We start from the raw sequence: 17,389 nt of genomic DNA, 5'->3' as shown, positions 1-17,389 counted from the left end.
ACTAAAAACATACAGTGTAGGTACCTTTTTAAGTACCGCATGACATGAGAGTTTCGAATTTTTATTACTCTTAATCGACGGCTTTTGTAAAAAGGCGGCATCACAGGAAGTTTAGAAAAAGTACATGTTATAGCGGTATTAATTTCACCGATAAATAACTATAAGTACTAAAACAAAAACACAAGAATAAATAACGGTGGTTGAGATATTGAAACGCTGACTAAATCTACGAGTATTACTTGACGTTCCGAAAAATGTGTAAAAATATTGAAAACTACGAACGTAGTAGAAAGCAAGCTGTTTATGTAAAAGAAAGGATTAATTGAATTATCAGTATTTGTGATTATCTCTCCGGATGTAGCCATTAGGAAAACTTAAAAAGTATTTTCGATTTTTTTTGCGGTTGTAGAAACTATTGCAAGAGATTTGATGATGATCCAGCGAACTCTCCGTAAAATAACGCTTTGCAACCTGTTGATTTTGTTGAAAGCCAGTTTCTTTGTAAAATAACGCTTGACATCGCCATGATTTTCAATCGAGCGGTACATTGCTAACAATAACAAATTTGCTAAGAATAAGTCGAAGAAATTGTCAGTTTGGCCGAACAAACTTTTGTGGCACATTATGTCATTAAACAACTATTGGCTAATGAGCGATATTCAATCCGGAAGTTGGGCACGCAAACAAACCTTAAGTGATCTAAGGACTAGTCGCGTCACTGGCCATCTGATTAGACTCCTGAAGACTTTCAGAATCTGGTAGAACTAAACAGTTGTAAGTTGTAAATTGGTCTGAATAAAAAAAATAAAGAAATCAGACTTTTTTTGTTTTTTTTTATTTAGTTTAATTTTATAACATTCTGGGCCGTGTTAGATTGAAAAGTAAATAATTAGCTGACCCATCGTAAATATGTGCTTCTGGCAATATTTCCATCGTGTCAGTCTAAATCTAAATGTAAATTATTTTTGTTAAGTTCATTACTGGCAAATAACCCATGGCAAATACATATGTACATGTCATACTATTTCCATCGTGTTATCCAGTAATTCATTAGCTGACCCATCGTAAATATGTGCAATATTTTGCAATATTTCCATCGTGTCAGTCGAGAAACTCTGTAATTTTAAACTGACCCATCCTAAATATGTGCCTCGTGCAATATTTCCATCGTGTCAGTCGAGAAACTCTGTAATTTTAAACTGACCCATCGTAAATATGTGCAATATTTTGCAATATTTCCATCGTGTCAGTCGAGCAACTCTGTAATTTTAAACTGACCCATCGTAAATATGTCCAATATTTTGCAATATTTCCATCGTGTCAGTCGAGCAACTCTGTTATTTTAAACTGACCCATCGTAAATATGTGCCTCGTGCAATATTTCCATCGTGTCAGTCGAAAAACTCTGTAATTTTAAACTGACCCATCGTAAATATGTGCCTCGTGCAATATTTCCATCGTGTCAGTAGAGAAACTCTGTGATTTTAAAATGGCTCATCGTGAATACGTGCCTACTGAGTACATATTCCCACTGTGCCATTCAATGAATTGTTATCAATAGAAGTAAACTGATATTGACGTCAGAGTAGTCTGACTGTTGTCTGACTAACGTCCTTCCTGTCTTTATTTCAGCAACTGGCATGGAGATGGTCGAGTGTGCTGAATTTCAACCCAAAACCTTTGAAACGTAACGAAGTTTAGCTTTGAATGTTCAATTACATCTTGATATACATTATGTATAACATAATCTTAACGCATATGTTAAAAATACAAAATTAAAGTTTTGTTGTTATAAATACCTATATCATAGGCCTCTTATTTTTTCTATGTTTTGGAACTTGTACATTCCGAGAGCGGAATGATGTCAGTTTGGCCGTGTTAGATTCTATTTTAAATATATGAATTTGGCGCTCTTTTTAATTATTTGGTTGCTCACGCATGTGCGCCTAAAAGGCGGGACGCGAACGACAGTGGAGGAATAGCGTCGCCGCAGCAGTCACTGCTTGACATTAACCGCGAATTCAAAAGAATTTAACAATATATTGTTACGTTTTTCGTCGGTTCCGTGTGGATAGAAAGTCACAATTTATTTAAACACAATTTATTTAACACTAATTAACAAAAACAATAACGATTAAAAGACTTAAAGAACTATTTATAACTTATTTACAATTTATCTAATTATTTATCTAACAGAAATTTATTTTGAATTAGCGCGGCGATTGTAACTGTACGCGTCGATCGGTTATTTATCTCTATCTCTCTTAGGCCCCGGCGTCTGCTTATATAGGAGAGAAACAGACAATCCAGATTTGTCTAGTAAATTCTTATTCGTTCTTAGAACGTCGGCATTGCTGGGCGTATGAGTCATAGGCGAGTGGCCAGGCCTAAGGCTGAGTTCACACGGCACGGGTCCGCAACAATATTTTAATAATACTATATTTTATATATCGCAGAACTAGGATAAAATCAACATTTTTTTAATTCTATGTACGTACAAACATGATGTAATAATATGTATATATTACAGATACTGTATGTTTTTTTTTATTTTTAGGGATACACATGATGTTGAAAAAAATATCTGGTCAGGAGTTTTGTGCTGCTGTTTTTTCTTTTTTATTATATCAGTTTTGGCCTTCCCCAATGGACCATTTACAAGACCTCATCCTGCAGTATGGCGTATAGTATTTGGTATGAGTGTATTGTATCTGTTAGGATGTCTTTTCGTTCTGTTTCAAAATTTGGATACAGTAAAGAACATTTTATATTGGCTAGATCCAAATCTTAAGGTGAATATATACATTTATTTATGTGCATGTAATTTAAATATTTTTATATTATATTTAATTTTAGTTTATGTCGATTTTAAACTATTGTTGCGCTTCTTAACATAGTTAACTTGAAAATCCTGACTTAACTTGCTCTAAATAAAATAAGTTATTTACTAAAAGGTAATTATATGCCGTTGTAATGTAACATTAAGCCGTTATAAAACCGCCATAAGGTAAACCTTAATAGGAAATTATTGCAATCATTTGAATAATTTTCCGTAATTTATAAACCCTAGTTTAGGAAATTCTACAACGAAAGTTATGTTCACAGACATTTTTGAAGTTCGTCAATGCAGTATTATCAACTAATAAATTAATTGGGATAGAAGTTATATTATTAACAGAAAAGATATTTAGGTTCTGACCTTGGTGCTTCTCCACACAGTTATCATCATTTGGTTCTAAAATAAGGGTTACCAGGAAAAATTATTTTATATAAGTTGATGTGCTCTTTTTGAATTTTAACTTTGCCACCTCGTATCTTTGCCGCTTGCTCCGCTATATTGGAAAAATTAGTTTTTTTTACAATATCTTCTTTTAGAATTATTTTACGATAAAGCATTTATAGAAAATTAAACTAGAGAAAATTTCCTATAACTTACACAGTATGTAATAATTTTTTTTTAAAAAATCGACAATTTTGGTGTACAGGGTGGGTCAAATTCGACGCTTTTAAATGGAAACACCCTTTTCTATAGGAGATAGACGAAAACTAATATCGGTGTCTGGAGCTCAATTTTCATCAAAAACATGATGGTGAAAACCGCACATCAATATTTGTTACCGTTTCGGAGTTACGGGGTGTTTTTCAAAAATGTGCATTTTTAACAAATCGTTGTAACTTTTTTGCTATGGAAAATTTTGTATTTCTATGAAAACATTTCAAAAGCACTTTTTTACGTAGAATTTAATGGTTTAAGTATAATTTTTTTAAAATTAATAATTTAAGAGTTATCAACAGAAAAATTGATTTTTTGTTTGGGACACCCTCTATATTTTTAATTAACTGAAAAAAAATTAAAATTATCTTTTCAAAAATATAGCACACTTGATATTTTGTTATAATCCCCTTCGAAATACAGAATTTTTAAAAGTTCGCCACTTTTAACTAGTAGGCTTTGGACCCCTTATTGATGATATGACCTTAATGGAACCCGAAAACATATTTTTCCAGCAAGACGACGCACCGCCTCTGAACGCTGAAGCTATCAGCAAATTTTTGCAGCCAATTTCAAGAATAATTGAATAGCTAACCACGATCCCAGCCGTTGGTCGTCGAGGCCGCCTGACTTAGTGCCCATGGATCTAATCCTATGGATATATTTGCGGAACAATAAAGGTTCATTATTCTTCCGTATAATCTAGACAAGAATTAGAAATACTTAGCAGTTATGAGAGGGTATCTTTCACCCTCAGGGAGTTAATGAATTCCGCGAGAAATGTTCAAAAACTGCACCGTTTGTCAATAACAGAAGACGGTCTATATGTCGAACACCTGTAGCAAAATCTCATTTCTTGGTTTGCTAGTTATTTTTATTGTTATTAGATATAGTTTAAATGTGTTGATGTTGGTTAAATATATTTTAAATTGTTCTAAAATTCTGCATCTCTCAAAGCAAATATTATTTTCGTTTTAATTGATGCTCACAGCTATAAGTTTTTTGCATTACAGCCGGTGCAGTTCAAAGCCTACTTATTTAAAGCGGGCGAATTTTTATATACTCTATATCACGAAGGGGAATCGAGCAAAATATCAAGTGTGTTATATTTTTGGAAAGGCAATTTTAAATCCTTTTCAATAAATTAATAATATACAGGGTATCCCATATAAAAAATCAAATTTTCTATTGATAATTCTTAAATTATTAATTTAAAAAAAAATATACTTAAACCATTAAATTCTACGTAAAAAGGTGCTTTGGAAATGTTTTCATAGAAATACAAAATTTTCCATAACAAAAAAGTTACAGCGATTTGTTAAAAATGCACATTTTTGAAAAACACCCCGTAACTCCGAAACGGTAACAGATATTGATATGCGGTTTTCACCATCATATTTTTGATGAAAATTGAGCTTCAGACACCGATATTAGTTTTCGTCTATCTCCTATAGAAAAGGGTGTTTCCATTTAAAAGCATCGAATTTGACCCACCCTGTACAAGTGTTACTTTATCACATGTTTCGGCAAAAAAAATATCCCACACCACCTTGAAGTAGAGTAAGGGGCACTTTTGTATCGAGGTATTTCTTACTATTCCAAAATTTAGCGTATTTTTCTTCACTTCGCTGTTCTTGGTGGACAAGGTGTCGCGAGTTCATTGTCTTTAATAGCTTTCAAATCATCACAAACTGAAATTTCTTGCGCTATTACTTTTTTAAATGACTATTCTGCCCTGTCCTGCTTTGCTTCGCTGTTCTTGATGGACACGGCGTTGCTAGTTCATCGTCTTTAGTACCTATGGAATCGTCCCAGACTGAAATTTCGTCTACATCATTCTCATTTTCTTCGTTCTCGAAACTAGTTCTGCGTCTTTATCGCTATCTTGTGATGGAGTTGGCGAGTTATCACAGGTACCACTACAATTTTTGTCCTACTACAAACTCGATCCCCTAGTTCCGGAAAGCTTGTTAAAACGTATTTCTTGCAAATACAAAAAACATGTCAGAGATCCTGTGGATGCAGGAAAGCTGGGTTAAATTGCTCAGTTATGTCTGTGATAACTAGCCAGCTTTATCACATGCCGATAAAGGGGAACAAACGGAGATTATTTTCAAGAAAGCGTTTGCTGAAATCGAGAACGAAGAGAATTGCAATAAAACTGATAATCCCTTTGAGGATGATGTACAAGACGGTCGGTCTGTGACGATTCCATCGGTCCATGAACTCGCGACGTGCATCAAAAAGAGCGAAGTAAAGCAGGACAGGGTAGAACAGTAATAGTAAATTTTACGCTTATTCTTCTACCCATTTCCAGACCACCCCAAGGCGGTGTGGAAATGAATAGTATGTTTCTCAATTATTTATATCAAACGTTTTATTACGCTTTGCGCCATTAAGTACAAATTGTCCTAGATATACTAAAAATTAATCTTATTATGTTTTTAAGGATTTCCATATTGATATGGATAAAGAGTATGGTGTAAATTGCTCTGATATAACACCTGAGAGAATATGGTCCCATATAGATGTTTTCGCTTTAGGTCATTTCTTTGGCTGGTTATTTAAAGCAGTGTTAATTCGGCATATGGGCATTTTATGGGCAATGAGGTAACTATAATATCTAGATTACATCCTACAATATCATTCCGGTGGTCATTTTGCCATATAGTCTTTTGTGTCAAATTTATTAATAGGTCATTTAATGCAATAGTAACAAAGTTCCTACCATAATTAGTACAAATATACCGGAAGATTAATAAATGCAACATTTATGTTCTTTTAAAATGGGACAAAATAAAAGTGTGAGTGGATCGGGATGATTTTTTTTAAACGGAACACTCTGTATATTATTCCTTTGTTAAATGGAGAATTAAAAAATGAACATTTTAAGTACTCGTATTTCAAAATCTGTATTTTGTGTCAATATCAGTCTGGTATTTTATCGTTGAAAGAGAATAATGAATAAAAAATATACAGGGTGGCGCACCTCATTCGCCTCGGTTGATTATACGAAAACGGAAAGATGTAGAAACAAAATATTTTATGGGTATATGTGGGGAGGCAATGCGCACAGCAAATTATTTTGAAATATACAGGATGTTTCAGAACTCAGATCCATACCAAAGTTATATTTTTTCTTATGGAACACCCGGTATTTTATTTCATTTTTGGATTCTTGGACCCAAAAAAAGACATTTATTATAAGGGTTAAATATGTTCAAAATCTTTGGTTTTTGAGATATTTAAAGATATACAAATTTGCATGCTACAGTAGAATAGATTATTAACACCCTATACATTACTTTTCAGAATTAATTCTTGTGCTGAGTTTAAAGGTAGAGAAATAAACTTTACAGAAAAAATGTTATTGCTTCCTTAAATTTATACAGGGGTATCAAAAATTGATGATCTATTTTAAGAATTTATTTTACATAAAAACTTCGATATTTCAAATACAACACCCTGTATTTTTTTAAATAAATCGAAGCACATTCAAATGCTCTTTCAAACTATATTAGGGTTTCCTATACCTATCTAGCTCAGCTTTTGAATAAAGAGCATTTTTTCAATAAAATGGCAACCAAGAGGGCTAGTGTCCTCATGCCAAGTTTCTAGTTACAGTTACTAGCTATTTTCAAAATCGAAATTAATTTATGGGCTTATTTAAATTTGTACTAGTTTACTTTTATTTAATTTACTTACAATAGTTTAATAAATAATATTTATTAAATATGTATTTAGTATTCTATCAAGAAAAACGAAGAAGTAGATCTTTGATTTATTTTACGATGACTTGTAGATATATGGATTTTCTATAAAAGAGCCAATTACGGCAAATTCATTTTCTTCACTTTCAACGGTAGGTTTCTGCCTTATAAACCACACTACCAGCTCTGCGAAATAAGACAAGTAGATTTTCGAAGAAACGCTTATCAGGAAGATTCCTATTTGGATATGTTTGAGCGTAAGCCCTTGTGGTCAAGAAGCAATTTTCTTTACAAAATAAAATCACAAGTATCTATTCGTTCTGCCAGCAGATACTGCTTTGTTTTTCTTGATAAAATAATGAATACTTACTAATTAAACTATTGTAGGTAAATTTAAGTAAACTGTTATAAATTATAAATAATAATGTCGATAAACTAATGTCGACTTTGAAAATAGTTACTAACCGTCACTAGAAAATTGCCATGGCGACACCAGCCATCTTGATTGCAATTTTATTTAAAAATCGCATTTTATTCAAAATTTGAGCTAGATAGGTATAGGAAACCCTAATATAGTTTGAAAGAGCATTTGAATCCGCCTCGATTTATTTAAAAAAATATAGGGTGTTGCATTTGAATTTGCAAGTTTTTATATAAAATATATCCTTAAAATAGATTAGCAACTTTTGATAGCCCTGTATAAATTTAAGGAAACAATACCATTTTTCAGTAAAGTTTATTTCTCTACCTTTAAACTCAGTATAAGAATTAATTCTGAAAATTAATGTACAGGGTGTTAATAATCTATTCTATTGTAGCGTGCAAATTTAAATATCTTTAAATATCTCAAAAACCAAAGATTTTAAACATATTTAACCCTTATAATAAATGCATTCTTTTGGGCCCAAGAATCCAAAAATGGAATAAAATACCGGGTGTTCCATAAGAAAAAATATAACTTAGGTATGGATCTTAGTTCTGAAACACTCTGTATATTTCAAAACAATTTTAAATTGTACACATTGCCTCATGGGCGCCGGACAGGGGGGAAAGAAGGGGTATTTGCCCCCCCCCCCCCTGGATCACTGAAACAATAAAAATAAAAGCTATCTTCTTACATTCATCTGTAAAAAAAATAATCATTATTATGAAATTGTTAGGTGTTACCTGTAAAATAATAAAAAATGTGGTAATTATTGTGAAAACTGGAAATCGTCCGATTTTCACCAAAACTGGTATACACACTATTTTGAGGTCGTAGATTACGAATCTATTTTTTTCTTGGCGGTCTCTTACCGTTTTTCAGAAAAACGAAAAATTATTTCAACATTGAATTTTTCTTAATTTCGGCCCTATAAAGTAATAATTTCACTATATTTTCATTATATTATAGTTTATCTAAAAGCCACACTTGATTGGGGATAGAAAAGTGTCCAACATTTTACTGAAAAACACTTTTCTTACAAAATAGCAAAGAAAATTGAGACCAGATGGAAGTTTGACATTTGATATATCCTTCTTTCTCTCTCCTATGTAATAAGAGAGACAAATTTATTCTAGACCTAATCTAGAAATTTGAAAATTTACAACGTTGCCATATCTTCTATTTTTTCGGGTGATTACGGAATTTAAATAAATTACCTATTATGAGATCAACAATAATTAAATATACACCAATATCCACAAAATTACGCGGAAAAGTTTTGATTGCATTGGTTTTAACTTCTTTGCGGAGGAGGTTAATCTTTTCTTAGTTAATCTAATAATATAACAACAAAAGATTAACACCCTCTGCATGGAAGTTGTAACCAATGCAATCAAAACTTTTTCGTGCAACTTCGTGGGTATAAATAGTCAGATCTCGTTGGTAAAATAGCAGTTATGGGAAGGAGCCGTTCTTCTGGCGACCGCCTTTCGTAATTCCAGAATGAGCGAAAAAAACACGCTAAATTTAGGTTTAACATTGGCAACGTTGCTTTAAATGCCAGAAAGACATAAACTTACTTCGGGTTTCTCTTATTACCGATTCTGAACCGTCCTAGAACTGTGATGTGTATGCGCAGAAGGAAATATGAAGACATTACTTCATTTGCGCATGCGCTGCAGAGTTCTTGGACGGTTCAGAATCGGTAATAACAAGAACCCGAACAAAGCCATAATCTAACATTTTCAGATTGTTTACAAATTTATTTTAACAAATTTTCCTCTATTATGCATAGAATTGGTTAAAAAAGTAACAGAAAAGAGCAAAAACATTATTGATTATTGAATACCTAACAAAATATGTGCTAGAAAACCTTAAACATATGAGAAATTAAGAAAAATTCGATATTGAAATTATTTTCCGTTTTTCTCAAAAACGGTAAGAGACCGCCAAGAAAAAAGATTCGTAACGTTCAGATTCGTAATCTACGACTTCAAAATAGGGTGTATACCAATTTTGGTGAAAATCGGACGATTTCCAGTTTTCCCAATAATTACCAAAAATGTCAATTTTTTATTCATTTTTACCTTGCCCCCCCCTAAATTTCATTCTTCCGGCGCCCATGCATTGCCTCCCCAAATATACCCATAAGATATTTTGTTTCTACATCTTTCCGTTTTCGTATAATCAACCGAGGCGAATGAGGTGCGCCACCCTGTAGATATCTTTCTTTTTCTTAAACCTTTATTCAATATTTCAATTGTGATTTTCTTGGGTATAGGTTTCTTTATTATAAAATTAAATGATTTCTGGGTGTTTTTAAATCATTTATTTGCCGACGCGACGTTTCGATTTTTTATGCAAATCTTTCTAAAGGCATCTAGATGTTGTTTCGGCCGTTGGATTCTTATATTATTTCAATATATATACAATATTCGTCATACAATTCAGATTGGTTAGTCAACATTTGTCGGCAAATAAATGATTTAAAGACACCCAGAAATCATTTAATTTTTAATACAGAAACCTATACCCAAGAAAATCACAATTGAAATATAAAAAAATATATAAATATATAATACCGGGTGCGTCTCAAAAGTGGCTCACCCCACTAACTTTTTTATTTTTTTCAGATAAAATAACGAGATTTGGTATGTTAGTATATGACATAAATTGGAATTGATTGACGTATTCAATTGTTTTCGGTCACTTCCGGTTTCACCGGAAATGACTACAACTTTCGATTTTTAAATGGTACCCTCGGTATATTTTTACTTTATTTAATAGAAAATGACACTCTGAATCAAATGACATATCATATGTCAACTTTTGACATAGTCACTCAAAAACAAATTCTATTTTAAATTTAAATCTAAAGTGCCATATGGCTGTGTCACAAATTACCTATAACAGATGCGAAAGAACACCGAATTACGCGTTCAGGTTTCTGTGACCTTCAGAAAGAGTTCATAGACAATCCGCATCAATGTATAGTTTGGGTTATTATTTATTTGGGTGAAAATATAATCTGCACCAATATGTTATCGAGGCATACAAAAAGGTCCACAGACTTCGAGACATACGAAAAATCAAGTCCATTTAGCGTGTGTCGCAATTTTCACACCTTAAAAAATTAGTTTTTTATAGCTATAGCAACTGCAGCGACTATGAAAAAAGCTGTGTGATTTTCATTCAAAATAAGGGCACCTGTAATTCATTTGAGAATGTTATAAATCGCTAAAAGAGGTTTCAAATCCCTTGGATTTCTATTAATATTAAATAAATTTTATTAAAAATTGAACTAAAATTGTTAATATCATTAAAAACAATTCAAATTCAAAAATTGTATCAGTCAAATTCCCTCATTTAAGGTGAATATTAAAGTAAATATAAATACAGCCCATTCTAAGCTCTACTTATCTTTAAGAAAAATTTAAATCATTGTTGCAATTGGGCCTTAATGCCATTTCGAATGAACAATAGTATTAATAATGTACATTATAATAATAATAAATTTTATATCATAGTGTGTATTAAAACTACCAAAACACTTTTAAATTGGTATTATATTAACAACTTTTGTTTTTTAATCCAAAAAAAAGTTACCAATTTTCTCAATCAGAATATTTGCGGTCCTGAAAAGGACCTCCGTTTTCCCATGTCCGTCAAGGTAGGTAATGGGTAAACGGTAAAAAAACAGGATAATGAAATTTAAAAAATTACAAAAATTGTTCAAAAGTGCCTCCCTCTTGCATTAAACAATAACCCAAATGATCATAAAATCCCCTCCACACATTGGATAACATATCAGGGGTGACAGTGTCAAAGGCATTAAATATTTTCTGTCTTAACTGCTCCAAGTTTTTAATTTCTTCATGGCCGTAAATTTTAGATTGTATGTACTCCCATAAAATCATTCACCGAGAAGTCAGGCGAAATTAAATGTCAGTCTAAACAAAACTGTAATTTTTGAAAACTTGTCAAAATTTGGACACACGCTAACTGGACTTGATTTTCCTATGTCTCGAAGTCTGTGGACTTTTCTGTATAATCTCACAGTAATTTAATAGATTGCTCGTCATATTATATCAGCTCGTAGGAGATTAGGAAAAAAAAAGATATTTATAGTTTAAAAAATAATTTATTTAACAAAATTTAATTAAAGACGTGACAAAATAGTTACATTTCTATTGGTTCTATCGGACTTTTTTCGACTGTATAAATCTTTATTTTTTGTACTAACTTTAATGCATAAAATATTTTCAATCTAATAAATAATTTAATGATGTAAATAAGAGGAAATTTCTCACATGGGTGGTCAAATTCTATAGTTTTCATTATATCAAACAGCCTCTGAATGTTTTATTCAGTGCAAAACTCATCAAAATTTAATATAAATAATTTTTCCAGCCCGTCAAAAAAAAATGAACAAATTTTTCCACTTTCATGATCAAAGGCTTTTAAATGGGTAAATAATTTCGAGTTATCCAGAGATTCGGATTCTTTTGCAAATTTTAGACAAATATCACATTGATGTATTTGAAGACCCTTTTTAATGATGTAGTCAAACATAATTAAAGGCATTTTGAGTTGAAATCTTTTCTCAGAGGCTGTTTGATATAATGAAAACTATAAAATTTGACCACCCATGTGAGAAATTTCCTCTTATTTACATCATTAAATGATTTATTAGATTGAAAATATTTGATGTATTAAAGTTTACAAATAAAGATTTATATAGTCGAAAAAAAATCCCATAGAACCAATAGAAAGGTAACTATTTTGTCACATTTTTAATTAAATTTTGTTAAATAAATTATAAATAAACACATTTGCATTTTAAATAAGATATACAAATTACCAAAACTTAGAAATAACAGTTCAAAAGTTCAACAAAAATCCTACACGCGTTTTTAAAAAGAAACATATAACCACGCACTATGTCATTCCAGCAAGCGAATACGACACAGCATAGGTTTCCGGACTAAACGACTGGTGTATTTACACCACTCAATAGGCGTGTCGGGTTTGCCGAGCGGTTTCCGATGCAGTCGCTTTCTTTCGCATCTGTTATGGTAATTTGTGGCTGTGTTATAAACACTAATTTTTAATCAAGGAGCCTTAGAAAAATAGATAGAATGGCCTGGCCGGTTAAAAGATGCCCAAATCGTATTTTTAATTATATCTCAATTTTTTTAAATGAAACGAAGGTGGTTCATTTGAAACACAATTTCACCACACACTTGGTATTTCGAGTCAAATTGTTGTTATGAACCGCATGTTACAATTTCAAATAAACCATATTATGCGAAAATGTCAAAACTTGACATATGATATGTCATTCGATTCATAGTGTCATTTTCTATCGAATAAAGTAAAAAAATACCGAGGGTACCATTTAAAAATCAAAAGTTGTAGCCATTTCCGGTGAAACCTAAATATGTATTTGCGAAACCGTTAAGAATTTTGAAATATTTTATGTTCGAAAAATATTCATTCCTTCAATTCTCCGTCTAACAAAGGAATATACAGGGTGTTCCATTTAAAACTCATGCCGATCCACTTACTTTTTTGAGCCACTCTATAGAAGTTAAAATAGTTTTCTGAAATACACACTTTAGGTTAGCACTATATACAAAATTCATAAGTTTTTTTATTATAGGGGCTACAGATGCCCGACTCTCTGTTGCTGTGCCCGTATAACGTATTAGGAAGCACTTTGAACCGTGGCAAACCCTATTTACGGCAAATTTTTCATAGGCGCCCTTATAATATCTTGCACAGAATAAAAAAAACCTTTAATTTGACATATAAATGATGATTTTATGAACGTAATGTCGTAAAAAAATCAGTTATTATTATTATTAATTAAACATACGAGCATAATAATCCTTAGACTATAGGGGGTAACTCAAAATTCCGCTATATTGAATTTGAAATATGTACCTATAACCATTCTATACAGCTATTTTGAAAAATAATACCAATTCGTTATACAGAGTGGTCCGAACTGTTGTCCGGAAACTTTGGCAGCATATTCTGCAGACAAAAATAAGTATAAAAATCGTATAAATGTATGTCCTAAAATGCTTAGTTTCGGAGATACGGGGTGTAGAAGTTTCATTTTTATTTCGATTTTTTTCAAATAATTTTTGAAGTAACGTCAATATTTGGATGAAAACTGGTGTTTGTGAGTTTTTTGACGTGAGAAATTTGATTTTGATGTCAATATGACTCCTACTTGTAGAGGGCGCCACCTACATGTGTTTAACTGTTTTGAAGAGTAATAACTTTTCGTACGTACCTGTATAAAACTACTTAATGAAAGAACATGAATTTCCTTGATTTTTTTACGTAAAAAATGTGTCTTGGTAAAAATTGCTAAGATCAACCGTTCTCAAGATATTTAGAATAGAAAGAGTTTTTAAAAATTATATCAAGATATTTAGAATGGAAAGAGTCATATATACAGGGTGTCCCAGGCTGAGCGAGCATTAGAAGTTTCTGGAAAACTACAACATCTAGCTCGGAGATTTTTTGCACATCATAGTTTCTCAACGAGATCTATCGATTAAAATATTTTCAATATGGCGGCACTTCCGGAAATAGCGGAAGTTGACAGCAACTTTCTTATTTTAAATGGCTGCCCCCATTTTTTATTATGTATTTAAATTCTCTGTAAAATTTTATGAATTTTGATATTAAACAATCTATAACTAACATTAACCGTTTTAGAGAAAAAAAATATTTAAAATTTTTGAACGAAAAAAACTGCCTGTCAAAAATATGTATTTAGCCTAAACGTCAAATTTAGATTACCACAGTCACTGTGTTATAAAGAGAAAACATGTGGCTATCTATTTCACAAATTAAATTGTTCGAATGTCATATAATAATAGCCGCAGCTCTCATAGAATTGAGCGATTTAAAAATTATCATAAGTAATTTTTTTCAAATGGAAATCCACTTTTTTTATTTCACTAGTGAAAAGGCTTTTCAATTCGTTACTTTTTGACTATACATGTTCCTATACCTAAAATAAATCGTTTTTGAGTTATTTAAGATTTAGTTTTAAAGCGTATATTTTTCTTGATTTTAACCAGTAGTCTATGACTTTAAACGTCAAGTGATGTAAAACAACCATGTCATATTGTGACGCTTTGTTAATAAAGCAGCATCATTTTCGAGCTAACTTTGAGCTGTTTTTTTTCGATGATACGGAATATTATTAATATTAATAATATCAACTATTGGATATCACTAAAGAGCGAAAATACGAGATATATTTTTATATATACCCTTTTTAAACTCTTAAGCAGGCAGTATTTATACTATAGGAAATACAGATAGTAGGTAATTCGTTTTCTGACAGATGGAAATAATTTTTCTCACCGTTTGACACTTAATGTCAAAGGAAGCTAGATAAAATAAAAAAAAATATACGTTTTCTAACTCAATCTTAAATAGCTCAAAAACGATTTATTTTAGGTATAGGAACATGTATAGTTAAAAAGTAACGAATTGGAAAACCGTTTCATTAGTGAAATAAAAAAAGTGGGTTTCCATTTGAAAAAAATGATTTTTGGTAATTTTTTAATCACTCAATTCCATGACAGCTACCGCCATTATTATATGACATTTGAACAATTTCATTTTTGAAGTAGGTAGCCACATGTCTTCTCTTTATGTCACAGTGGTGGTAATCATTAAATTTGACTTTTAGGCTATACAAATTTTTTTGACAGGTAGTTTTTTTCGTCCAAAAATTTTAAATAATGATTTTCTCAAAAACGGTTAATGTTAGATATAGAGTGTTTAACATCAATATTCATAGAATTTTACAGAGAATTTAGGTATGTAACAAAAAATGGGGGCAACCATTTAAAATAAGAAAGTTGCTGTCAACTTCCGGTATTTCCGGAAGTGTCGCCATATTGAAAATATTTTTAATCCATAGATCTCGTTGTAAAACAATGATGTGCAAAAATTCTCCGATATAGATATTGTGGTTCTCTAGAAACTTCTAATGCACGCTCAGCCTGGGACACCCTGTATATGTATATAGAAAATAAATATCTTCAGTAGATAGTTATTTGACTGAAATGATAAATTTGGGAACTTTAATTTTTTTTTAAATTAATCATAAATTGTTTTTCGAAAAAATGATAAAACAGTTTCTGTTGAACTTTTGGCACAAGAATATTTCAAATTTATGATTTTAGAATAATTAAATTCAATTCAGTTTAGTCAACATGTTTTTATATCAGTGATGACAGGTATTGATAAGTTCGATTCGAAATATCTCGAGAGCCATTACTCCTAGTGTTTTTTACCAAGAGATCTTTTTTACGCAATAAACGTTGCAAAAAAGATTACTCTTCAAACCAGTTAAAAAATATGTCGGTGGCGCCTTCTAGAAGTAGGAGTCATATTAATATCAAAATCAAATTTCTTATATCAAAAAACTCCCAGATACTAATTTTCACCCATATATTGACGTTACTTCAGAAATTATTTGGAAAAAATCGAAATAGAAATGAAACTTCTACACTCTGTATCTTCGAAACTAAGCATTTTAGGAAATACATTTATAGGAACTTTTTTACTTATTTTTATTTGCAGAATATGCTGCCGAAGTTTCCGGAAGACAGTTCGGACCATCCTGTATATTCCACATTATTCTTATTTGAATAGAAAATACTGTATGATCGAGAAAAAACGGCGTCAAAGGCGGCTGGGGAATGACTATCGATGCTATTTTTGACGAGATAGAACTCTAGACGTCAGTTACTGAGAACTGACATAAAATTTGTCAAAAATTAATACCTTATATAGAAAAACCAGAAAAGAATAGAAAGTTTCCAGATACACATATCTATTTCCAAAAAATTGTTTTCTCAAATGTTTCGATCTGCACCAGTTCTACTCAATAAAAAATCGATATTAAATCATCCTTAATGCAGTAAACGCCTTTAAAAATAAAGAAGAGCAAGACCAGGAAGACTCTAACCTAACTATTTTTGTACTCGCTTCGGCGGTACATATACTAAAATTGGAACGATACAGAGAAGATTAGCATGGCCCCTGCGCAAGGATGACACGCAAAATCGTGAAGCGTTCCACATTTTTGAAATGTTTTATCTTGCATTAATTTATAATCCGCCAGATTCAAATTTACCTAAAAATTTTTTCACTCATCTGACTGCTTATGCAGGGGTTGGGGTGAAAAAGTTAATGTTAATGGGAGATTTTAATGCCCAACACATGGCGTGGGGTTCAGATGTTAATAATAGCAATGGTTTTATTCTTACTGACATATTGGAAACTCATAATTTGACTTTTTTGAATAATGGAGATGCCACGCGGATTACTCCTCCCAATCAGCATAAAAGTGTTCCAGATTTAATTCTGGGAAATAATTCATTACTACAAGATTATTCGTTTGAGGTTTTGTCAGATTATATAGGTATGAGCGATCATCTTCCCATTCTTTGCAAGAATGTATCAATGCTTTTAAATAACAATAATTTTTTAAATAGATACAATACTAAGAAAGCTAATTGGCCTTTGTTTTATGATTGCTTGACGGAGTATGATGGTCAAAGTAACAGTTTGTCTTATCATCATTTTGTTCAGCAGATTAAAAATGCGGCCAACAAGTCAATTCCGGTAAATAAGAAAGAAAAGAGACTAGGTAATCCTTGGTGGGATAAAGATTGTGATATAGCCTGGGAAAGTAAACGAGCAGCATTTAAGACGTTT

General features: G+C 31.6%; 1 protein-coding gene and 1 non-coding gene across 3 annotated transcripts in view; both read left to right on the top strand.

Annotated features, from left to right (window-relative positions):
- Window positions 1-17,389, top strand: part of LOC115879528 (phosphatidylserine synthase 1) — a 48,539-nt gene that overhangs the window by 17,006 nt on the left and 14,144 nt on the right. For both annotated transcript variants that reach the window (XM_030896409.1, XM_030896410.1), the window contains exons 3-4: window positions 2,558-2,792; window positions 5,943-6,103. In XM_030896409.1, the coding sequence (XP_030752269.1) occupies window positions 2,558-2,792; window positions 5,943-6,103 (396 nt within the window). The remainder of the gene's footprint in view (window positions 1-2,557; window positions 2,793-5,942; window positions 6,104-17,389) is intronic.
- LOC115879649 lies at window positions 16,650-16,756 on the top strand. Its single transcript, XR_004049747.1, has one exon. It is a non-coding gene; the product is annotated as a U6 spliceosomal RNA (small nuclear RNA).

The sequence above is a fragment of the Sitophilus oryzae genome, unplaced genomic scaffold (genome assembly GCF_002938485.1).
Source record: "Sitophilus oryzae breed Bouriz unplaced genomic scaffold, Soryzae_2.0 scaffold_1582_pilon_pilon, whole genome shotgun sequence".
Lineage (NCBI taxonomy): Eukaryota > Metazoa > Arthropoda > Insecta > Coleoptera > Curculionidae > Sitophilus > Sitophilus oryzae.
The sequence above is the reverse complement of the archived record's forward strand: the minus strand, read 5'-3'. Positions and strand labels throughout refer to the sequence as shown.